The sequence below is a fragment of the Jaculus jaculus genome, chromosome X, assembly GCF_020740685.1.
Source record: "Jaculus jaculus isolate mJacJac1 chromosome X, mJacJac1.mat.Y.cur, whole genome shotgun sequence".
NCBI lineage: Eukaryota > Metazoa > Chordata > Mammalia > Rodentia > Dipodidae > Jaculus > Jaculus jaculus.
In genome coordinates this window covers 153,649,594-153,675,776 of record NC_059125.1, presented here as the reverse complement: position 1 = coordinate 153,675,776, position 26,183 = coordinate 153,649,594, and the positions used below count along the sequence as shown (strand labels likewise).

At 38.1% G+C, this 26,183-nt stretch overlaps 1 protein-coding gene across 1 annotated transcript; it reads left to right on the top strand.

Annotated features, from left to right (window-relative positions):
* Positions 1-482: 482 nt before the first annotated feature.
* On the top strand, positions 483-24,373 carry Clic2 (chloride intracellular channel 2). Its single transcript, XM_004672655.2, has 6 exons — positions 483-911; positions 13,774-13,883; positions 14,004-14,129; positions 19,626-19,732; positions 21,184-21,365; positions 24,096-24,373. Exons 1-6 carry the CDS (start codon positions 855-857, stop codon positions 24,255-24,257), a joined length of 744 nt encoding a protein of 247 aa, XP_004672712.1. The 5' UTR covers positions 483-854; the 3' UTR covers positions 24,258-24,373.
* The last annotated feature ends 1,810 nt before the right edge of the window (positions 24,374-26,183 follow it).

Genomic DNA, 26,183 nt, shown 5'->3' with positions numbered 1-26,183 from the left:
AGCTGCCATACACTGCATTAGTTTGAGTATTTTACTACCATTCCCAGAGTTGACAAGCAGAAACACATAAAAGTACTCATGGTGCCTGACACAGAACCAAGACAAGGAAGTGATCTGTCCCAGTCCATATTTCCAAGAAAGAAGTAGCTACGAGAAACACATAAAAGCCCCCAAATTCTACCATCACAATGAACATTCCCAGGTTATAGAAGTGAAGTGAAATTTACCACCCAGAACAGAAATTTGGCTGTGTGAGCAGAACTAGGGGTGGAGACATTTCATGAAGTAGAATTTTTAACCCTTAGACAGTGTCATTGGACAAACATTCTTTTCAACAATAGAAGTCCAAATCATTTCTGGTCCTTTTCCTGGAAAAGCTGTCAGGTTACAGGAACAGCAATGGGAGTCCCTTTTCTGGGCATAGAGCCCAGAACTCACAGGGAGGTTCTAGAGAACATCTGGTCAGTTCGATATATATAAGCCAGCACTGCATGTATCTGTGTGTATGTGTTTCTCCTGTGCTGACTCATGGCCTTGAAGCTTCTCTGGAAACACCCCCACCCTTCCAGCCAGCCAGTTTACACACACCCTTCAGCTCCTCCTTGATTGAAATGTTCAGGCAAGAGGAAAAAGGAAAACAAATTCAAGAGCTCCTCTTAGATGGCTAGAATTTTCTATGACCTATCCCTTAAGAGAAGAGACCGGCCCCAGATCTGACACAGTCCACTAAAAGCTAAACTCTCTTCTCAAAGTAACGTTTCTTGAGCTTGTGGATAAAACTGGAAGAAGAGTCCACAATTATTGTGGCCTCTGGAAGAGGTGGCAGGCCGACAACTGACAATAAAAACAGAAAGATGGCAAACTTAAGGCTCAGCACTGAAGCAGACCCTGAAATTGAGCTTTTTGTGAAGGTAAGTTTTCCAGCTTTCTATAATAGCATATAGAATATAGTATTTCTTGACACTTGTCTTCACTTTCTATAAGATGTAAAATTTAGGCAACAAATAGGAATGAATTTTATAATCATTTTATTGAGTCCTGGAAGAATGCCTGGATGCTTGGCTGCTCTTATATGAAAACAGAAAAATAGATTTCCATCTGAAAAAGGAATGATAATAGATGGCAAGAGTACTAGATTTGTTAGTATCACAGTGACAAAGTTATATTTTCAGTTGCTTTCTATGTCACCTTGAAAAAAGTGTCTCCCTCCAACCCTTTGTTTTTTCATCTGTACAATGAAGGAATTTGAAAGCCTTTCCAGCTCTTACAACCTGTGTTTTATGAGGTAAGTTTTAGAAGAACCAAATGAGTAGATTAGAGGGCCAGTAATGGATTGAGGACCCTATTTCCACACATTCCAGAAAGAAATTTCTAAATTTCTCCCATAATGAACCAAACATAATAGCAGGGTCACATGGACACTGGGGGGGAAAATCAGCCAGGAGTTTTTGTCTGTTATGTGAGAAGGAAGCTTCCTCATTTTGGTCTGTCTTAGAGGCTTCTATTTTAATCCATCTTAATTTTTCAGAAAAGCACTTTGGAAAATCCCTAATGTGGGAGAGGGAATGTACATGTATTTCCAAATTAGCTCATCATTTAAAAAAATTCTGTGAGTTACTTCAAGTGTATATTAGCTTCCTAGATCTGGAGAGATTGCTCAGTGGTTAAATGCATTTGCCTGCAAAATCTGACAACCCCAGTTCAGTTCTCCAGTACCCACATAAAGCCAAACGAACAAAGTGGTACATATGCCTGGAGTTCGTTTGCAGTGGCAGGAGGCAATGTTGTGCCAATACTTTCTCTCTGTGTCTCTCTTTGTTTCTTTCTCTGTCTCTCTCTCTCAAATAAAATAGTTAAAAAAGAAATGAGTTTCTTAAATCCTTGCTTGCATTATTTAGTTTTCCCATGCATTTTAATTGGCTATTAGCATTGGTGTGTTGCTGAATTAAAAGTTTGTAAAGGTTAAATTTATACTTTTAGAAAATAATAAAACCTTTCCATAAAACCAAGTATTTTATCTTTGATTGTTAAAGCGTAAATTCCCATGACGTGGACTTATTCTATCAAGAGACCATAATTGATTTTTAAGTGGAATTCATGAAGTCACCTTGTAGCTTGACATGGCTGGTTAGTCTGGCTCTTATATTTTGCTTTGTTTCAGAGAGAAGGTATATTTAATTTCCTGCAACAGTACTAAATTTTAAAATGTAATTTAATTACAATGCTTTCATAAACTGTATAGCCTCTTGATGGTTTACAAAGAAACACAAAAAGGTATATTCATCAAATGTTAAGTTAAACACCTATTGGCCAAAATAATTCTTTCTCTCCCTTTTGCTATTATTGCTTTTTAAACATCATTTTATATGTATTATAACAGGTTATGTACTATTTTCCCCTTTCCCCAACTCCTGTTACCCCTGAGGGCCCTCCTCAGTGGGATAGGCAATCTCTGTGGGATCATGAAGGCCTCAGTCGGTCTCTACCCGCTCCTTTACAACTATTTTAGATTAATGACATCATAAAGCTATCTTTTCAAAATTATAACAGAGAAACCCTTGAATTCTTTCACAGAAAGGTAATCCAAATAAGTGTTTGTTCAACTTTGGGCCATAAGAGCCACTTCTCCTATCTCTGAATTTTACAAAGCATATGACTTCTCAGACAATGAGGTTAATAAATATCTTAATTTTCTGACTTTCATTTTACATCTACCAATTCCAAACAAGTGGTCATGCTTCTTCATGAAGTAACTAAACTGCTCTTTTTTTCTAAACAGTTTTTAAAAATATTTTTATTTATTTATTTGCAAGGAGAGAGGGGAAAGATAAAATGAATGAGAATGGGTGTGCCAGGGTCTCCAGCCACTGCAAACAAATTCCAGATGCATGAACCACTTTAAGCATCTGGCTTTACATAGGTATTGGGGAATCAAACTCAGGTTATTAGGCATTGCAGGCAAGCGTCTTAACCACTGAGATATCTCTCCAACCCTTACCTAAACTGTTTATTCAATTCAATCATACTTCTCAAATCAGTTGTTGGCAATGATCTGTGTGTTTATCTTCACATATGTCCTTACTATATTTGGGCAATAATCTGAACAGCAAGGTTAGTAAAACATACATTGGATGAGAAAACTTTGAACGAAATAGACTGTTAGCTTACGATTAACCTGTTGAGTACTTACAATATGACAGGCAATGTGGTTTGTTATTAACCCCATTTTATGGATATATATAAACAAAAGCAAGGAGTAGCTAAGTAAATTTGCCCAAAGTCATATCACTAGTGAATGGAACAGTTAGAATTACAGTCCTTTAAAAGAGCTATGTCTAATTTTATTCAATTGTTTTCAAGCAGTGGTTAGTAACAATAAAACTAAATAAATTCTGGCTGTTATTTTCAAGTTTAGAAACTTAGATCACAAACCTGAAGAGAAAGGGGCACTTTCTGGAGCTACAGTAGCAAAATCAGTTAGCACATAATACTTATATAAGAAAAGGTTGTTTGGGGGCTGGAGAGATGGCTTAGAGGTTAAGGCACTTACCTGCAAAGCCAAAGGACCCAGGTTTGATTCCCCAGGACCCAAGTAAGCCAGATGCACAAGATGACCTATGTGTCTGGAGTTCGTTTACAGCTGCTGAAGGCCCTGGCATGTCTATTCTCTCTCTTTCTATCTGCCTCTCTCTCTCTCTCACTCTCTCTCTGTCCCTCAAATAAATAAAATTTTTAAAGATAAAAAATAAAAATAGTGCTGGGTGTGATGGTGCACACTTTTTATCTCAGCATTCAGAAAGCAGAGGATTGCTGTGAGTTCAAGGTCACCCTGAGACTATAGAGTAAATTCTCTCCAGCCCATTCTCTCTATCTGCCTTTCTCCCCCTCTCTCAAATAAAATAAAGTTTAAAAAAAGGAAAAGGTTGCTTTCATAAATCACCATATCCTGTCTTTGTCAGCTAAAGATACTAAAGAATGGGCTGGAGGGCTGGAGAGATGGCTTAGTGGTTAAGTGCTTGCCTATGAAGCCTAAGGACCCTGGTTCAAGGCTTGATTCCCCAGGACCCACGTTAGCCAGATGCACAAGAGGGCGTACTTCTGGAGTTCGTTTGCAGCGGCTGGAGGCCCTGGCACACCCATTCTCTATATATCTGCCTCTTTCTCTCTGTCTCTCTCAAATAAATAAATAAAAATAAATTTAAAAAAAAAGAATGGGCTGGAGATATGGCTTAGTGGATTAAGACATTTGCCTGCAAAGCCAAAGGACCCAGGTTCAATTCCCCAGGACCCACATAAGCCAGATACACAAGGTGGCACATGTGTCTGGAGTTTGTTTGCAGTGACCAAAGACCCTGGAGTGCCCCTTCTCTCTCTCTCTCTCTCTTTCTCTCTCAAATAAATAAATTAAAATTAAATAAAATAAATTTTAAAATATTAAGGAAGCAAATAATTTGTCTCTTAGGTAAGGGATTTTATACCTAAATTTCTATGTGATGATACTTTAACTCAACATAACTGAAGATAAAAAAAAAAAAACTTTTAAAATTTCCTGTGAAAACTTACTGTGTTTCCCCCACACATCAAGTGTTTTTACTCTACTTTTTGCCAAAGTTATCCACCCTTCCTGCTGTATTTATTATCAGACTTCATTTTTCTTCCTCTCTCCCACCCTTGATCATATTTCCACACAGTAAGCCCAGTTCTTATTGGATCCTTAGTCTGACTTCTATTACAAAGGAAACACAGCTGCCAAAGTTGGTTGCCTCTTCCCATTCCTGTTCACTCTTTGACATCAGGAAAGAGCAACAATAAATATCACTTCCTCAGTTGCACCCACTGTCAGGAAAAAAAATTCCAAAATATTGAAATTATCCTGAGAGTTTCTAGAACCTTAATATTACTCTAAATAACAGGTCAGAGCAACTTTTAAGTACCTTTTATTTCCTTCTTCAGCCTACAGAATAGGAGCTAAGTGTCTGAAGCCAAAGTAGGTCCAAGAGATAAAAAAAAAAAAATACAACTGTTTGACAGATAGCAGACATCAAATAAAAACTGAATGAATGACCATGTCAATGTAAAGAAACAAACTTATTTGGGAGATACTCAATCACTAAAATTGACAAGATAGCATGAGACTAAATATTGGGAGGGATACTTAATAATTTTCTAGTTTAGGCAAATGACTAGATGGAAGCACAGAGTAGGTAACTTAAATAACAGGAAATGATTTCTCACGGTTCTGGAGGTCAGGTCCAAGATCAAATTGTCAACATGCTCCAGTTCTGGGAGGAGCTCTCTTCCTGGCATGCAAATGACTACCTTCTAATGTATCCCCACTTCCTAGAGAGAGAGAAAGAACATCTCTAGCATCTCTTCTTACAAGGACCTTAGTCCCACCAAGAGAACCCCACCTTTAAGACCTTAGCTCTAATCATTTTTCAAATGAAGACTTTCCAAGTGAAGGCTTTTATATTGATTTGGGGAGGGGAGACACAATTCCATCCATAATAGAAGACAGTGTCATTTCAAGAATTAGAACCTCTAAAAAAAAAAAAAAAGAGTAGGTTTGTAGATACAGTTAAGGGGTTGAAATTCAGTTTGATATATGTTAAAATTGAAATATTTTAAAAATCATTATCTCCAATGAGGACACTATATAAATTATAGCATTTTCATTGAGTCTGGAGTTGGGTAGGTGTCTTTTGGATATGTTTGTTCCTTGTTGCTGTTTATCCACCTTATCCAGAGAAATACCTGGGCTGGTCTTATAATAACACATTAATCATCAACTAACCAATCTTATTACTGTAGTTTTCTAAACTCTAGGTCATTCTCCATTATTTCTTGTCATCTTTGCCAGTATTACTTCTATCCTAATTCTTGGAGATTTTAATATTTTTACAGATAACCATTCTAAAATAGCTCAGACTCTTTGCTTCTCCTCCAAGTCTTATTTTCCATCTCTCAGGTAATTACATTTTATCCAACCCCTAAATTTTATCTCATTTGTTTGGGCTCTGGGACATTGTGATTTTCGAGCTTTTCTGTTTTAATATACTTTATCAAAATATAGTTTATACCTAGTAAAACGTACCCACTTAAAGTGCATAATAGTTCAGTAAGTTTTGATGTATTACACAAATATTACTCCAACTAAAATATAAACTATTTGGGGCTGGGAAAATGGTTTAGCAGTTAAGGCATTTGCCTGTGAAGCCTAAGGGCTTTGATTCCATTCCCTAGGACATATGTAGATGCACCAGAGGACGCATGCGTCTGGAGTTCATTTGCAGTTGCTAGAGTCTCTGTTGTGCCCATTATCTTTCTCTCTATCTGCCTCTCCCTCTCTCTCTCTCCCCCCCCCCATAAATAAATAAATAAGACAAAATATGAACTGTTTCCTTCATTTTTTGGATGTTGGATAAATGGCTCAGTGGCTAAAGGCGTTTGCTTGCAAAGCCTGATAACTCAGGTTTGATTCCGCAGTACCCACGTAAACTCAGATGCACAAAGTAGCACATGTGTCAGGAATTCATTTGCAGTGACAAGAGACCCTAGCACATGCACCTTTCTCTCTCTCCTTAAAAATAAATAATATAATTTTAAAAAGAAAGAAAGAAAAAAAGAAAGAAAGAAAGAAGGAAGGAAGGAAGGAAGGAAGGAAGGAAGGAAGGAAGGAAGAAAGAAAGAAAGAAAGAAAGAAAGAAAGAAAGAAAGAAAGAAAGAAAGAAAGAAAGAAAGAAAAAGAAAGAAAGAAAGAACGCATGCACCAAACCAGGCATGGTGGAGCACGCCTCTAATCCTAGCACTGGGGAGGCAGAGATAAGAGGATCACCCTGAGTTCGAGGCCACCCTGAGACTACATAATGGATTCCAGGTCAGCCTGACCTAGAGTGAGACCCTGCCTTGGAAAATAAAAAATCACCTTTATGTTTATTTGCAGCCAGTCTTCCTCATTCTACCCTACAACCTGTTCTCCTAACAGGCAACTACTGACCTACTTTCAGTCAGGATAGATTGGCATGTATTTTCTAGAATTTTCTATACAAGGATTCATACAGTGTGTGCTCTTTTTACCTGGTTTATTTCATTTAGCATAATAATTTGGAGATTCTTGCATGATTCCTCTTTATTAATGAATAATTCTATGGTATAGTTGTGTCATCGCTTGTTTATGCATTCACCCACTAAAACATGTTTGGACTATTTCCAGGTTGTGATATTATATGTAAAGTTGCTATAAACATTAACATGTAAATCTTTCTGTTATATCCTTTTAATTCTCTTCAGTTGGTACCTAGGGATGGAATTGCTGTGTCATATGATAGGTACATGTTTAAATTCAGCAAGTTTTTAAATTTTTTAAAGCAGAGAGTTTAAATTTTTTTTAATTTTATTTATTTATTTATTTGAGAGCGACAGACACAGAGAGAAAGACAGATAGAGGGAGAGAGAGAGAGAATGGGCGCGTCAGGGCTTCCAGCCTCTGCAAACGAACTCCAGACGCGTGCGCCCCCTTGTGCATCTGGCTAACGTGGGACCTGAGGAACCGAGCCTCGAACCGGGGTCCTTAGGCTTCACAGGCAAGCGCTTAACCGCTAAGCCATCTCTCCAGCCCAGAGAGTTTAAATTTTTGAAAGCAGAGAGAGAGAGAGAGAGAGAGAGAGAGAGAGAGAGAGGGGGAATGTGCCAGGGTCTCCAGCTGCTGCAAATGAACTTCAGATGCATGTACTACTTTGTGCATCTGGCTTTACATGGTTATTGGAAAATAAAACACAGGTTGTTAGGCTTTGCAGGCAAAAGCCTTAATTACTGAGCCATCTCTCCAGCCCAAAATTTGATACATTTTTAATTAGCGGCTGTATCATTTCACATTTCAAATTGCAGTGTGTAAGAATTAAAGTTGTTTATTTTCAATGGTAACAGTTGGCATGGTCACTCTTTTCTATTTAAGTTATTCTGTGTTTATAGTGATATCTCAGTGCAATTTTAATTTGAAACTTCTTTTTAAAAATTATTTATTTATTTGTGATGGTGGGGGAGAATGAGAATGAATATGGGCAAGCCAGGGTCACCTGTTGCTGCAAATGAACTCCAGATGCATGCACCACTTTGTGCATCTGGCTTTATGTGGGTTCTAGGGAATCAAATCCAGGCCCACAGACTTTGTAAGCAACTACCTTTAATTGCTGAACCATCTCCCTAGTTCCTGTAATTTTATTTTCTAACCAACGATGTTGAACATCTTTTCAAATCTTTGCAAAGTGTGAAGCATCCTATTTTTTAAATTTATTTTTTTTTTAATTTTTTTTTATTTATTTATTTGAGAGTGACAGAGACAGAGAGAAAGGCAGATAGAGGGAGAGAGAGAGAATGGGCGCGCCAGGGCTTCCAGCCTCTGCAAACGAACTCCAGATGCGTGTGCCCCCTTGTGCATCTGGCTAATGTGGGACCTGGGGAACCGAGCCTCGAACCGGGGTCCTTAGGCTTCACAGGCAAGCGCTTAACCGCTAAGCCATCTCTCCAGCCCTAAATTTATTTTTTATTAACAACTTCAACCTCCCATTTTTAAAGTTAGGTAATTTATTATTGAGTTTTAAGTGTTCTTTATTTTTATTTATATATACTTGGATACCAAATGGCTTTAATTTTCTTAATAACTGTTTTCAAAAGCAGATTTTAGCTTCAATGTATTCAGCATATATTACTTAATTTTTCTCTTGTCTCCCTCACTTAGTTCCAATCACACTGATCTTTTTTCAGCGTTATACATTTCATACACAAGCCTATGGAAAGGCCTTTACACAGAGTTATTTCTTCTGTTTAGAATTCTCTCATCATACTTATTTATTTAGTTAACTTTACTCATCTTTAGAATTCTGTTTAGTTCTTCAGGAAAGGCCTTCCATAATACATAGCACATAGATTCCACTGGGGTTTAATGTCACACATTCACGAAATGTACTACCTTCCTTCAAAGAATTTATCTCTGTTTAAAACTAAAAGTTAATTGAAGATGCATCTTTTTAAAGATATTTATTTATTTGTTAGAGAGAGAGAGAGAAGCAGATAGACAATGGTTTCACTAGGGGCTCTAGCCACTGCAAATAAACTCCAGATGCATGCACCACCTTGTACATCTGGCTTATATGGGTACTGGGGAAACAATCTTGGGTCCTTAGGCTTCTTAAGCAATCACCTTAATTGCTAAGCCATTTCTCCAGCCTAAGGATGCATCTTTTTATATTAGTAAATATGTGATATGATATATAGGTAGAGAGATAGACAGATGATAGTCTAGTCAATATTAAGCATAACTTTTTCAATTGAATATTGTGTAATTTAATGAATGAAGACTAGAGGGTCCATATATTAGCTCATTATATCTAAAAAAATTAGAGCAGAAGAATGTGTGTCATTGTTTTCAGTCAGTATGAGAAATATGGAATAATGCTAATGACTAGTAGATGGAATATATTTGTTGACCCTTTTAAAATAAAAAATACTAAATCATAAGTCACAATGTACTTATACCACAAAAATTCCATTTAGATGAGACAAATGTAAAAAAAAATTATAAGGATACTAGAATAAAACGTGGTATAAGTATAAAAATATAATATAAAAATATAAACTGGGCTGGGGAAATGGCTCAGCAGTTAAGGCACTTGCTTACAAAGCTTAACAACCTGGGTTCCATTCCACAGTACTCACATAAAGCCAGATGCACAAAGTGGCACATAAATCTAGAGTTCATTTGCAGTGGCTAGAGGCCCTGGCATGCATATTATCTCTCTCTCTCCTTGCAAATAAATAACTAAACAATTTTTAATATTTTACATATTTATTTGAGAGAGACACAGAAAGAGGCAGAGAGAGCAAGAGATAATGGGCACATCAGATCCTCCAGCCACTGCAAACAAACTCCAGATGCATGTGCCACCTTGTGCATCTAACTTATGTGGGTACTGGGGAATCACACCTGTGTCCTTAGGCTTTACATGCAAGCACTTTAACTGCTAAACCATCTCCCTCTAGCCCCTAAAATTATTTTTATAAGAAAATATAGCAAAACAAAGTAAAAATAGAAGTTTTAAAAATGTTTTTAGGTTTAGTTTTTTTTTTTTTTTTGAGGTAGGGTCTCACTCAAGCCCAGGCTGACCTAGAATTCTGTAACTTCAGCCTGACTTTGAACTTACAGTGATCTTCCTACCTATGCCGTCCAAACTCTGGAACTAAAGGTGTGTGCCACCATGCATGCTATTATTTTTCAATATATTTTATTTATGTATTTGCAAGGAGAGGGAGAGAAAAAAGGAGATAGAGTGAGCACATCAGGGCTTCTTGCCACTGCAAACAAATTCCAGATGCATGCACCAATTTGCCACTTTGTGCATCTGACTTTACATGAGTACTGTGGAATTGAACCCAGACTATCAGCCTTTGCAAGCAAGTGCCCTTAACTGCTGAGACATCTCTCCAGCTCTAGAATATAAGTTTTGTAATCTTTTTTTTTTTTTTACTTTTGAATAAAGAAACTTTATTTGGTGCCCACACAAGCACCAAACAATGGCTAGCTCTGGGACTTGGAGACCTTCCAGTGACCAAGTTTTGTAATCTTTTTTTAAAAAAATATTTCCTTTATTGACAACTTCAATAACTATAAACAATATCTCATGGTAATTCCCTCCTCCCCCCACTTTCCCCTTTGAGACTCCACTCTCCATCATATCCCCTCCCCCTCTCAATCAGTCTCTCTTTTATTTTGATGTCAACATCTTTTCCTCCTATTATGATGGTCTCATGTAGGTAGTGTGAGGTACTGTGTGGTCATGGATATCCAGGCCATTTTGTGTCTGGAGGAGCACGTCATGAGGAGTCCTACCCTTCCTTTGGCTCTTACATTCTTTCTGCCACCTCTTCTGCAATGGACCCTGAGTCTTGGAAGGTGTGATTGAGACATTTCAGTTCTGAGCACTCCTCTGTACTTCTTCTCAGCACCATGATGCCTCCTGAGTCATCCCAAGGTCACTGCCATCTGAAAATAGAGGCTCTCTATCCAAAAGTGAGAGCAGCATTAATATATGGCTATGAACATTAAGAGAAGTGTTTACTGGGCAGTTTGGTGAGCATAGTATATACATTTATCCAGACATCAGCAGACGTTACATCCCTGGGGCTCATGACTACCCCTGTTGTAGGTTTTCAGTATCAGGGATGTATTCCCTTCCATGGAGTAGACCTCCAGTCAAATTAGAAGGCTGTTGGTTTTCCCCATAACAGACGTGCCACTATTGTACCAATTGGCTCTTTTGGCCTGGCTGGCCAAATATAAGGCTTGCAGTGTCCACTGTTGAGTATCTTCACTGGTGATTTCTCTCTCTCCCATTGAACTGTGTGCACCATGGCTTTTTCCAGCATTCTGTCAGCTGGTCTACATAGAGGAGGTTTTGAGCTCAGCTCCAGCAGAGTTTCTGAGTGACCTTGCAGCCCAAGTATGTGGAGTCTTCAGCAGTAGGGTCTTACCATCTATTCCTGGTGGGAAACATGACCTGTAATGTTTGGGGGGCATCAGGGACCTCCCTGGCCAACAACTCAGTGGAAGGTGTCCCATCCTTGGCACTGAAAATTTTCTAGTAACAATCTATGGCTCCTGTGTGTTGTAATCTTGATGTATATAAACATATAAAGAAAAGACAGACTAAGTAGAAGCAAATAATAGAGTTATGTAAATGTACACTTTAAATGTCACTTTTTTAAAATTACATCTAATTTTTATCACAAAGAGTTAATGTCTTTAGCATCTAAGTAATTTTCCCATATCAATAAGGAAAATCATAGCAATAGAAAAATAGAAAACTGTCACAAACCAATAATTCACAAGATAAATCAAATGATCACTATAAATATGGAAAGGTACTTTTCAGGAAGGAAACCTTTTTTCATTTTTTTTATTAGTTTCTATTCAGCAAATACAGGCAGTTTGGTACTAATGGTACCAAACTCATCCGTTACCTACCCCCACCCCATATGCCCCTCCTTGTTGAGGTACATGGGTCATGCATTGTGGAGTTAGCCCACAGTTTTTGGTATGATAAATGTCTCTGCATATCAGGACCCAACATGTGGCTCTGACATTCTTTCCGTCCCCTCTTCCACAAAATTTCCCTGAGCCATATTGGGTTCATTTTTGGTCTGCTTCAGTGATGAGGTGTTGGGGGCCTCTGAGGCTCTGGCTCTCTGATTTGGTAGGAGTTGATTTTTCTCTGTGTTGGTCTCCTTCCCCCTTGTGCTGGTATCTGGTTCATCAGGAAAACAGCACCCTTGCTTGTTTCGCCAATTTTCCTTAGATTCAGCCGGGGCCCTTTTAAGGTATGATGGGGTGGCTCTCTCTCCTTAGGATCTGCATCTATCTTTCTTTCCCGGGATTTGCAGCGCAGCTAGGAGGTCACCATCTTGGCCGGAAGCCGGGCCTCATGTAGGAAGGAAATTTTAAAGGGTCTGTTAGAAAAAGTACTACTTTTACTCAGACTTCTCATTTTATTGATTGATTGTATGTGTATATTTTGTGGCTTGTGTATGCATATGCATGTTCACATGTGAGTGGGTGCACATGTGTATTTGGATGCATGTGCATGAGTGTATACATGCACATGGAGGCCACAGGTTGATGTTGGGTGTCTTCTGCAATCATCCTTCACCTTATTTTTATGTTTATTTATTTATTTGACAGAGACAGACAGATAGAGGAAGAGGCAGATAGGGAGAGAATGGGCACACCAGGGCCCCCAGCCACTGCAAACAAACTCCAAATGCATGCAGAACTTTGTGCATCTGGCTTACGTGGGTCCTGGGGAACTGAGCCTCAAACCAGGGTCCTTAGGCTTCACAAGCAAGCGCTTAACCACTAAGCCATCTCTCCAGCCCTCTTCACCTTATTTTTGAGACAGTCTCTCAGTAAACCTAGAGGTCACCAATTAGGTTGGACTAGCTAACTAGCAAGCCCCAGAGAATCCTCTTGTTTCTGCTTTCCCAGAACCTGAATTACAGGTGCCAGCCACCACACCTGGCTTTTATGTGGGTACTGGGGATCCAAACTCAGGTCTTTATGCTTTGCTTGCACAGCAAGTACCTTACCAACTGAGCCATCTCTCCAGCTCAGCATTCTCATTATTTGTTTATTTATTATTGCTTTTTATTTTCAAGGTTGGGTCTCAGTCTAACTCAGGCTGACCTGGAACCTACTCTGTAGTCCCAGGCTGGCCTTGGACTTACAGTGATCCTCCTACCTCTGGAATTAAAGTGCTGGGATTAAAAGCATGCACCACCACACCCAGCTCAGCAGTCTCATTTTAAATTTTTATTTATTTATTTATTTATTTGAGAGCGACAGACACAGAGAGAAAGACAGATAGAGGGAGAGAGAGAGAATGGGCGCGCCAGGGCTTCCAGCCTCTGCAAACGAACTCCAGACGCGTGCGCCCCCTTGTGCATCTGGCTAATGTGGGACCTGGGGAACCGAGCCTCGAACCGGGGTCCTTAGGCTTCACAGGCAAGCGCTTAACCGCTAAGCCATCTCTCCAGCCCAAGATATAATTTTTTATAAAATGTGATTAATTCATTATCTCACACAGCCAATAAATTGCAGAATCCATGAGATTAAGTACTTTCAACTTTGTTCCCCAGCAACTAGTCCATTTCCAAATAGTCACTTAATGCATGCTTGCTGAATAAACAAATGAGAGTGTACTGATACCTTTTTTATCTTAATAGGCTGGAAGTGATGGGGAGAGTATTGGAAACTGTCCCTTTTGCCAACGTCTTTTCATGATCCTCTGGCTTAAAGGAGTTAAATTTAATGTGACTACTGTTGACATGACCAGGTAAAAAATATCAGTAAACGATAAGTTCTGGGGTTTGAGATTGGTGGACATGAATATAATGTTGTTTGATAATATGTACTTTATTTAGAGACCTAACTCTGCTTATTTCAATAATCATAGAAAGCCTGATGAGCTGAAGGACTTAGCCCCAGGTACCAATCCTCCCTTCCTGGTGTATAACAAGGAGTTGAAAACTGACTTCATTAAAATTGAGGAGTTTCTAGAGCAGACACTGGCTCCTCCAAGGTACAACATTTTACAGGATATTATATACTTGATTCATTTTGTTGTTCTATGTATTACAGAATTGTTACTAATATGAAAGTGCTTTGGGAATTCTGAACCAACATGGCAAACAAGACAACACAAAGTTTATAGATACAAGATTCCAAATGATTTAAAATGTGTAGCATGCAAGAAACTAAATTCTCTGTGGGCTTAAAGTAAAGAAAAAACTCACAGTGGGATGGGAGTGAGGAGATAAGGTATTAACATTGTAATTTCTGAGGAATAGTTAGGGCTGGGCCTTTACCATCACTGAATGAGGTTAAGACATATCCAACACCAGGGCTGGAAACCAGAGATCTCAGGAAGTTTAACCATAGGCCAGAATTGCACTGTCTATACTTGAATAACAACTTCCTATTGTTGTGCAACAAATTGCCACAAATTCGGTGTCTTAACAAGCACTATTTTTTTTTTTTTTGCTTGTGTGTGTGGTGTATGCTCTTATATGTGCCCTTATGGTGCTCCATACTCTCACCTGTCACAGAGATCACTCACCTGCAGAGATCAGGGTGGAAAGTTGGGTGAATAGCTCCATCACTTTTTTGCCTGTCTTACTTTGAGCTAAGATTCTCCTTTTACAAATTCCAGAGGTCCAGGGGTTCTGAAGATTATCTGGTCTCTGCTCGTCTGTGGGACTGAGGCTAGAGACATGCATGGCCACACCTAACTGAAAAACACTCATTTTTGTTTATCGCATGGTTTTTATTGGTGGGGAATCTGGGCATGGCTACCCTGTCTGATGTCCACTCTTCAGAGTCTCACAAATTTGCAATGAAGATATTAGTTAGGAATGCATTTCATATCTGTGACCTGAATCTCCTTTCATGTTCATTCAAGTTTTTGGCGGAATTCAATTTCTTACAGTTATATGACAGGCCAGGTTACTGATTCACTGTTGGCTGGAGTCAGGTTTTAATTCCTAGAGGCTGCCCCTGTATACTGTCAGTTCACAGTATGGCTGTCTTTCTGATGTTTCACCAAATTATGCCCATCCAGAATAACTTCCCATTTGATTAACTCATTAACAGTACAATCATAATCATAATATTCCATCATATTCACCCAATTGTAGGGCATGTACATGAAGGAAGGGGGCATCTTGAAAGACATTTTTTAATTTTGTACTATTCCTGCCTATGAGGCAGGATCCCAGGGATTCCCTTCTCATTCTTGTTTGTTTGTTTGAGGCAAAGCCTTTATACGTAGCCAAAGCTAGCCTTGAATCTTAATTTTCAGTGGCCCTCCTTCCTCAGCTTCCCAAGGACTAGGATTGTAGATATGTGGCACCACATCCAGTTTTACCCTCTCCATTTTAAATATTTTTGCAATGTCCCTTCTTTCTGTTTTGGCACCTGAATTATCTAGTGTATATTCATAAAGATTTAAATTTCCTTTCAAATTAAAAATACATGGGCAATGGGGAATTTTTATGTCTTTAAAATTTATTTCTAAATCTAATCACACTGCTAATTTCTTTTTTAAAAAAATATTTTTTTATGTGAGAGAGAGAGAAAGAGACACAGAGAGAGAATGGGTGTGCCAGGGCCTCCAGACACTGCAAATGAACTCCAGATGCATGTGCCCCCTTGTGCCTCTGGTTTATGTGGGTCCTTGGGAATTGAACCTAGGTCCTTTGGCTTTGCAGGCAAATGCCTTAACCGCTAAGCCAACTCTCCAGCCCAGTTAATTTCTTTTACTTAGAATTTTCCTAGTATATAGTATTCTGACATTTTATTTTTAATATTTCTGAAGCACTTTCTTTTAAGTGTATCACTTGTGCCTACAATATAGCAAAAGAAAATTGTTGATGTGAGAAGAGGAGCCAGTAGAGGGTTTAATAAAGACTTTGAGGTCCTTCAGAATATGCCATATTTTGCTTCTGAACACTTTCCAGATTCTGAGGCTGTTCAGATGGGAGGAGAAAAGACTAAACAGAAAACTTCAGGAAAAGATCAGGATTTTTACAGTCTCCTGTAGCAAAAATTTAAGCTTAGTACTTTCTAAGGTAAGGCTTGGTTCTCTGAATAATATTCTAAGCATGCACATGGAAATCCTAGAAGACTGAAGATGAGCCTGACAATATAAACTAAGCTTTTCCAGATCCTAATATCACCTAGACTCAACATAGCCTCTTAAAATGAACAGATACACACTCTGCAGCAAGAGATATATTTGAGCCTTTATAATTTTTATGCTTGTTATTCACTATAAATAATTATAAGTTTATCTGGGAGCCACCTAATAAAGGCCATATTGTCTGATATTACTACTGTAGGTATCAGAAGACCCTGCAGTCTTCTATCTCCAAACCCCAAGTACCTCTTCTCTAAACTGATTCAGTTTTTAGCCACCCAAAAGAGACAGTTTGGGCCCAGGGGAATAAACTTTGACACAAATTCATACAAAGCTTTGCATGTTGGACAACATAGTCTACAGTGAAGAGGGAAGTAGGAGATAGCTCTTTTTCAAATTACTGGTTCAGACCCTCCTTCTCCAACCTATTAGTCTCAAAATGGATGAGGCCAGAGGTTAGCTATTTCCCTGCTGAGCCATGTGGTTCCAAGGCTGATCAGAGCCTAAACTTCCCAGATGTAATCTATGGGCCCTCCTTACAACTCTGCAGTTTTGGAACCATAGACATTATGACCAAAATCCCCACATATGTCTGAGCATGGGGAGTTAGGAGGGCTCCTGGCACAGCTCCAGAGCTCTAGGAACATAGGAATGAGGTGCTAAAACCCCTAACAATACCTCCATATGACTGGTAGCATCTAGGAGAGGCTTCCTAACCAACCCGCCATTTTAGGACTGCAGCTTCCAAAGCAGAAGGTTTCAGCATCACTCAAGTTTATCTCTAGGAATAAAGGGAATGGCTCATCTGTGGTCTTTAGTTCTAGGAATCTGTTTCATACAAAAATGGAAGTAAAGGGGGGGCTGGGGAGATAACTCAGCAGTTAAAAGTGCTTGCTTGCTTACAAGCTTGCCAACTGGGTTCAGTCTTCCTTAGAGCCTACATAGAGCTGTACACAAAGTAGTAGACATATACATGTCTGTAATCCCAATTTACCTAAATTGTAATCGCAGAACAAGGAAAATCCAGAAGTTCCAAAGCAGCAGAGACAAGAGAGAATGTGTCTCAAAAGAAGAAGAGAAACACCCTGACATTTTATATCCCTGCATCACTACACCCAGCTTCACTGAACTTCTTTGAGACCATCATAGCTCTTTAAAGTTAATACTTTTTGTTTCTTCCTTATTGTTCAAAATCCTTATGACCATTATCTGGTAGCTGTGCATTTGTAGACTAGATTTAGCAGCAAATTTCTTTGTCAGCCCAGAACTTCAGGCCATAGGGACCTCAGGGTAAAGCCTAAGCCAGAGGGTTGGCCTGGCAATGGGCAGGCTGGGGGAGTTTTTATCTATGGTGGTTGAACTGGATGCTGAGTGCCAGCCACATGCCTAAAGATATAGAGGCTTATCTAAAGCTGTGGATCATATATGCTTACCTGAGTCTGGAGCAGACCTGAAGTTTGGAACAGAAGGGGCTCTCCTAGAACTGAGGAGAGCATGAGTTCCAGCACCTTCCAATAACACCACTCAGGAAACCAAAGTTTTAATACATTGGCTGAGAGGATACTGAAGATCCAAATTAAAACATCAAGTTAAGGACTGTAATGAATTAATTTAATCAATAAGTAAATATTTACTGAATATTTACTATGTGCACTTAGGTGCTTGGGAGGACACATCAGTGAATGATGAGAGATGCTAAAGAGAAAAATAGAGCAACAAGGAAAGTAGTAGGTGTTAGGGCTAGAAAAGGGGTTTCAATGTTACATAAAGTATCAAGATAAAGCCTTCATTTCGGGAAAATCAGATTAAAAGACCTAACAGAGAATAGCAGCAAGGCATATACATATATGGGGAAAACTCTATCCAAGGCAAAATCCACAGAAAAGACCCTGGAGCAGGACTTTGTCAGGCCAATTTAAAGACTACAAAAAAGATATAGTAACACAATGAAGTAGGGAGATGATAGCAGAGAGATAAGGTGGGATCAAATCACCTCATTCCTTGTAAACCACTATAAGGAATCAAGCTATGAATTTGAGTGAGATGAGACCACTGCAGGGTACTAAGTTAGGAGAAATACCACTCTGGCTTCTGGTTGCTAAGCACTTTAGGTAGGGAGTAGGTTATATCATGTGGGTCTTTGTAGACCATTGTTGAGGACTTGGGCTCTTGTTTGGAGTGAGTTGACAACACTGAAAGATAATGAGTATGGAAAAGACATAGTAAGATGCATTTTAACATGATTACTTTGCCTACAGGTAGAAAATATTCCAAAGGTATGGTAGACAAGAATGGGAGTATGGAGAATAATCAAGAAACTTTAAGTAATATAGATTCTAGACATGGGCAATGAAAGCAGTGACAGGTGGAAAGATTCTGAGTACATTTTGAAAGATTACCTTTCTGGAATTGCTGATGGGTCAAATGTGGAGTTGGAAGAAAAGAGAGATGGAGGATGATAACTATCAAAACATGATGCTATACACTTTACATTATACAATAAAAATAAATGCTAAAAATCAACTCTTATTCATTTAAAATATCCAATGACAACTACAAATAATTCATCCAAAAATTATCATCCTCCATCCTTCTTTTTATGTGTGGTAAGAGTAACTAAAATGTACACTTAGCAAATTTTAAGTGTACAATGCACTATTACCTGTAGTCCTTTAGACTTATTCATCCTGTATAAGAGCAACTGTGTACCCTTTGTACATCTTCCTATCCACACCATTCTCATTCTCCAGCACTAACTCTGGTACTCAATGTTCCATTCTCTGTTTCTATGTATTTGGACCTTTTTGATATCACACACAAATGAGATCATGCAGCATTATATTGCACATGCAATGATTGCCTTCTTTTTAAGGTTGAATAAAATTCCATTCAACCATCAATGGATACTTAGGTGTTTCCATATCATGGGTTTTGTGAATAATGCTGCAATGAGCATATATATCATTTTCATGATCATATACTAAATGAAAGTTGTATTACAATGAGGACATCTTAGCTGTTTTTCCATCTTCCTCATCCTCTTTCTGCTTTCATTTGTTTTGTAATTTGTAATATTTGAAACCACATTTTTCTACTACTAACTAAAAATATGTTGCTGTTTTTCCTATACCAAATATGAGCCTAAACAAAATTTTGAAACATTGTTTCTACAGGTAAATAAGCTTTGAATTCCAAACTACAATTTACCAGTGAACTTTAGAATCTAACATACTCTCAGTTTCAGAAAAAATTCCTATTAAGAGATTTTAAAATACCTTCAGTTCCCAGGACAATTTTCTAAAACTTCCATTATTTTTACAAAATACTCTGATATCTGTCTCATTATGTATACATGGTTGCTCACTTGTGTTTCTTTTTAAGGTATCCTCACCTGAGTCCCAAGTACAAGGAGTCCTTTGATGTGAGCTGTAACATCTTTGCTAAGTTTTCAGCATACATTAAGAATACAAAAAGGGAAGCAAATAAGAGTAAGATATCTTTTCTAAGTCTATTTTTCTTTCTTTCTTTCTTTCTTTCTTTTTTTTCGAGGTAGGGTCTCGCTCTAGCCCAGGCTGACCTGGAATTCACTATGGAGTCTCAGGGTGGCCTTGAACTTATGGCAATCCTTCTACCTCTACCTCCCGAGTGCTGGGATTAAAGGTGTGCACTACCATGCCCAGCTGGTTAAGTATCTATTTTTCTTAGCCACTTGCTTACTCTCACATTTTTACTCAGCTAAAATAAAATTTTCATAAATACGTAGTGTATCTTGGGGAACAACCTATTCTTTCATTTTGTGTTCTATCCTCTGAAATTCCCTAACAGTGGATTTTATTAGATTTAGAACCTAAGATTCAGTATAGCAATTGCCAGTGTAGGTCAGTTAGAGCATTGGCATGCCAATTGTGAACTAGCTATAAAATGCTATACATTTAAAATTCTTTAAACTGTAGCATGTATAATCTCCAGTAACTTTCTTTTTTTAAACATTTTTTATTTATTTTATTTGAGAGCGACAGACACAGAGAGAAAGACAGATAGAGGGAGAGAGAGAGAATGGGCGCGCCAGGGCTTCCAGCCTCTGCAAACGAACTCCAGACGCATACGCCCCTTTATGCATCTGGCTAACGTGGGACCTGGGGAACCGAGCCTCGAACCGGGGTCCTTAGGCTTCACAGGCAAGCGCTTAACCACTAAGCCATCTCTCCAGCCCTCCAGTAATTTTTTGACGAGCTTTGTTAGCCTCTGAGTCATGAAAACTAGGTCTCTTCTCTCACTTTCTAATTCTTTTTTTTTTTTTTTTGGTTTTTCGAGGTAGGGTCTCACTCTGGTACAGGCTGACCTGGAATTAACTATGTAGTCTCAGGGTGGCCTCGAACTCTCGGTGATCCTCCTACCTCTGCCTCCCAAGTGCTGGGATTAAAGGCGTGCGCCACCACGCCCGGCACTTTCTAATTCTTCTATGTTAGATAATAAATATTGATTTTTCTTTATTTCTTTGACTGTCTCACTAACAAATGTGCCTTTTTCTTTTTTCTTGATTATTTTTTATTTATTTGAGAGAGACAGACAGACAGGCAGACAGAGAGAAAGAGGCAGATGGAGAGAGAATAGATGTGCCAGGGCCTCCAGCCACTACAAACGAACTCCAGATGCATGTGCCACCTTGTGTATCTGGCTTACATGGGTCCTGGGGAATCAAACTGTGGTTCTTAGGCTTTGCAGGCAAATGCCTTAACCACTAAGCCATCTCTCCAGCCCAAATGTACCTTCTTAAGAAAAGTCCAAGATGTTTCTACTCACTGTTTGATCATATCATTATGATAGTGAAAAGGGCCAGTTCAAGCAGTGTATAAACCACAAAAAGTATACTAAGAACATGTTTAGTTGTTATAAAGAGGATAAATTTATAAGTAACTCTATGACTTCATTTCCTCAGATTTTGAGAAGTCTCTGGTTAGAGAATTTAAGCGCCTGGATGACTATTTAAACACCCCCCTCCTGGATGAAATTGACCCAGTCAATGCTGAGAAACTTTCAGTTTCCAGAAGATTGTTCTTGGATGGGGATCAGCTAACACTTGCCGACTGCAGCTTGTTACCAAAACTGAACATTATTAAAGTAAGTTTTAATATGGAAGAACACATGGTATGGGAAGTGTCTGTGAGTTACCAGCATGAATTCCATTGACTCTTCTGTATATGATAGTTTTTTCATCATCATTATACATAGCATATATTTCCTTTGTCTCCTCGGAGAAAAGATTTATAATGATCTCCTCCGGGAAGCATTAAAACTTCATTGTTGGGCTGGAGAGATGGCTTAGCGGTTAAGCGCTTGCCTGTGAAGCCTAAGGACCCCGGTTCAAGGCTCGGTTCCCCAGGTCCCACGTTAGCCAGATGCACAAGGGGGCGCACGCGTCTGGAGTTCGTTTGCAGAGGCTGGAAGCCCTGGCGCGCCCATTCTCTCTCTCTCCCTCTATCTGTCTTTCTCTCTGTGTCTGTCGCTCTCAAATAAATAAATAAAAAATTAAAACAAAAACTTCATTGTTTTTTCTCCTAAATCTGAAAGCATTTTCTGCTGTATTATGAATAAAATTGTGCCTTGTACAGAATTGTTGAGAGAATTAAAACAGGTAAGATGCTTAGAACAATACACTGGATGGCAGCAAGTGATGAACAATGCTAATGTAATCATTAATTTAACAACTATTTATTAAACCAAACTATTAGACCCAAAGAGTACATGAAGAAAGACATGCCAGGCATGGTGGTATGAATTTGTAATTCCAGATACTCAGAAGTCTAGGCAGAAGAATAAGTCCCAAACCAGTCTAGGCAACCTAGTGAAACCTCTGTCTCAAAATACTTTTTTTTACATTATAAAAGGGACTTATTAGGTGAGCTTACAGAATACAACAATAGCTGTTTATAGGCTGAAGAGTTAGAGTATCTACTAGCTGTTTGGTCCACGGCAAGGTTAGATGCCTCAGCAGTCTCAATCTAACACTGAAGGCCTGGAAGGTTCTTGAAAAGTCTTCAGTTCATGCAGAAAGGCTGAGGAAGTTGGGTTCCAGTGTATGAGGTTAGCGTCATGAATATAATATCCCCTGAAAACTTGTTATGGTATGAATACTGTTATTAAACATTGAAACACTAAACTACTTATTTTTTAAATTCATATGTGAAACACTCAAACTTGAGCCCAACTATGCTTTTATCTGTTCAATTCTTGTTTGCAAATGCATTCATATAGTCACAACCTAGAATTAATATTTCTTTTTTCTTTTTAATTTTTTTCTTTGTTTATTTTTATTTATTTGAGAGCTACAGACAGACAGAGAGAGAAAGAAGCAGATAGATAGAGAGATAATGGATGCACCAGGGCCTCCAGCCATTGCAAACGAACTCTGGACACATGCACTACTATTTGCATCTGGCTTATGTGGGACCTGGAGATTCAAACCTGGGTCCTTAGGCTTCATAGGCAAGCACTTAACCACTAAGCCATCTCTCCAGTCCCAACATTTATTCATTCATATATATATATATATATATATATATATATATATATATATATATATCACTAAGCCATCTCTCCAGTCTATAAATACAAATATAAATATATATATACATATACATATATATACACATATATATACATATATACATTTGACAGCTTCTATACTTACAGACAACAAACCATGGTATGTTCCTCCCTCCCCCGCTTTCCCCTTCATAACTCTGCTCTCATATCCCTTCTCTCTCTCCATTAGTCTCTCTTTTAATTTGATGTCATCATCTTTCTCTCCTATGAGGGTCTTGTGTAGGCATTGCTAGGCACTGCGAGGTCTTGGATATCAAGGACAATTTCTGTGTGGACAGTTGTATGTAAGCAATGCTTATTCCCTCCTTTGGCTCTTACATTCTTTCTGCCACCTCTTCAACAATGTACCCTGAGCCTTGGAGGGTGTGAAATGTTTCAGCAGCAAAGTCACTGAGAAATCAAGCTGCTGCTGAGCAGAAAACCTTCTCTCTGTAGCCCAGCCAACTGAAAGCTGGAAAAAGCTGCACTGTACACAATCTTATGGGAGACAGAAGTCATTAGTGGTGAAAACAGTAGACACTAGAGGCCTCAAGTTTGACCAGACAGGCCAAATAACTGAATGAGTGCAATAGTGGCATGTCTGCTCTGGGGAAAACCAACTGCTCTTTAATTGGCCTGGAGGCCCACTTTATGGGAGGGAATATATGCCTGGTACTGAAAACCTAATCAAAAGCCTATGGCAGGGAGGTCATGATCCTTAGGGGCATAAAGCTTGCTCTTGTCTAGATAAATGCATGTATTACTCTCACCAAATTGCCCTGAAAGCACTACATTTAATGTTCATATTCATATATTAATGCTACTCTCACTTCTGGTTAGAGAAGCTTCTCTTTTCAGATAGTGATGACCACTGGGATGACTCAACATACATTTTAAAAGGGCTAGGAATGTAGTTCAGTGGTAGAGGACTTGTTTAGCATATGCAAGCCCTGGGTTCAATCCCCAGTGCCACAAAAAGAATGTGAACAATAAGCATAAACAAGCAATTCAGGACCTTAACTTTTGGTTTATTGGGTGGCTGATATGTTCTCCCTTACTCTAAATAGCATCAGTGTAAACATAATTGCAAACATAAGTCTTTATCTGAATTTAAGACAAAACATTAAGATAGTAAATTCAGTATTCTTTATGCATATTTTAGTTTGTTTTGTAGTACATGACTTTTGAGGTGTGTTTCTTCATATGGGTACATCACTGATGTCTTTTAATATCAACTTGTTTTCCTCTTTTGTACTAAAATTTTAGGTTGCTGCCAAGAAATATCGTGACTTTGACATTCCAGCAGAATTCTCAGGAGTCTGGCGCTATCTCCACAATGCTTATGCCCGTGAGGAATTTGCCCACACTTGTCCTGAAGACAAAGAAATTGAAAATACCTATGCAAGTGTAGCTAAACAGAAGAGTTAAGACAGCTCTTTCAGAAGAAAAAGCTCACTTGGCTATTAATTTTTACCTTCTGACATATTAGAAAGATTGTTGGAAATAGTAATATGAAAAATACTATTGTTCCTTTGTCCAACTCACTTATGAAAAATAACTATTATTTTCTGTATCTAATTAATCATAAACAATCTGTCCACTATGTATTTTATAGATCTTCATATTTGCACTTCATTTAATTTATTCTTATGACAAACATATATTTGAATTTACAAATAACATAAGTAGAGTCACAATCTCAATCTCCCTTTTAAGCAATTCCACCTAAATTTTATAATAATAATTTTATTTTTGTCTAATGAACACATGAGCCTGTTTCTTATATGAATAATGAACTCAAATAGTAAGCATATCTTGGCTGGAGAGATAGCTTAGTGGTTAAGGCACTTGCCAGCAAAGCCAAAGGACCCAGGTTCGATTCCCCAGTACTCACATAAAGCCAAATGCACAAGATGGCACATGCATCTGGAGTTCATTTGCGTTGGCTGGAGGCCCTGGCAAGGCCATCTTCTCTCTTTTTCTTCCTTCCTCCCCCTCTCTCTCCCTCTTAAATAAATAAATAAATAAATAAAATATTTTTAACAAATAGAGTGATCATAGCAGAAAAGCAAACTCTAAAATAATCTTTGAAGATCTTTTAAATGATCTTATAATAGCACTCAAGGCCTGTAAGTATGACCACATCATAGTCAGACATGAGATTATGTCCTTTGTGATTAGATTAGATCATTACTAAATGAACAAGTTTTGATAAAACATAATTTTGAAAAAAAATGAAGAGAAAGTACATAAAAAAGCTGTAGTCAATTGGCTCTTCTATTCATATAAACAAAAAGGAAGCTTAGAAGTTTAGTTGACCAAAAGGACTTGAGCTTTCCAAAAGGAAAGCAGTTCTTACAGACTCTGGACAGAGTGGAGTTTTAGATAATGATTCTTTTGCATAAGAGCAAATAGCAAAGTTGTTTAAGGTCTTTAATTTTGAGGAAAAAATATCTAAACATAGTTTCTGTTATGCTCTGAATTTATTAGCCTAAGCTGTTTTTATAGATTTAATGATAAATTAAACTTCAGAATATAACAAAATGGGTATTTGTGACAAATAACTAGTTACCTAACTCTATACATAAATATAGCTCAAATTTTTGCTCTTAGGTGAAGCTTATTAGCCCTTTTATCTTTTTAATAATTAATGAGGTGGTCAAGGCCAGATAACATGGATCCCAAAAGTGTCCCAATCATTCTTCCTATTATTGTTTTCAAAAGACAATACAGTTCACTTCAGTAGCTACTTAACCAGTACTGTTACTAATTCTTGTTTTGTTATTGAATCCTCACAATTTCATGGGGTATATAAAAGCTCAATTCTCAAATGAGAACCAGAAGGAAGATAGAATAGCTCTTTTAAGAGTATCAGAGGAATACAGATTAATAGTGAATGTTAAATCATGGCTTCACTCAGCTCTTGGGAGGCTGAGGCAAGAGGATCACAAGTTTGAGGCCAACCTGGACTACATAAGGAGTTCCATCCAGGTGAGTAAGGGCTTTAGACTGAGAACTTGTCTCCAAAAATGATGACTGGTTAACGTTTAGGAAGACAATAAGACTTTTTTTCTCTTAAGGGTTAAATTCTCTGGGGGTTATAAAATCACAAGAATATGTCAGTTTCTGTATATTCACTGTCCTAACCTTATATAGTTCTAAATATGGTGTCTGCATATTTACTATTCCAACCTCATATAGTGTTAAAGCTAATAATTTTTTTCCTTAGTCAAATATACTGTGACAACAAAGTTATATTCCCCATGAGTCAGATAAAGTTAATAAAAATTATTAGAAAATATTCTAAAATGACAGCAAATGTCAAGCAATCATTACTTTGCATTCTATTAAATT

Bases quoted from the DNA above. Each gene is read 5' to 3' on its own strand.
- Clic2 (XM_004672655.2), top strand. From the start codon at position 855: ATGGCAAACTTAAGGCTCAGCACTGAAGCAGACCCTGAAATTGAGCTT. The intron at 912-13,773 runs GTAAGTTTTCCA...TTATCTTAATAG, and splicing joins AAATTGAGCTTTTTGTGAAG to GCTGGAAGTGATGGGGAGAG. The intron at 14,130-19,625 runs GTACAACATTTT...TTTCTTTTTAAG, and splicing joins CAGACACTGGCTCCTCCAAG to GTATCCTCACCTGAGTCCCA.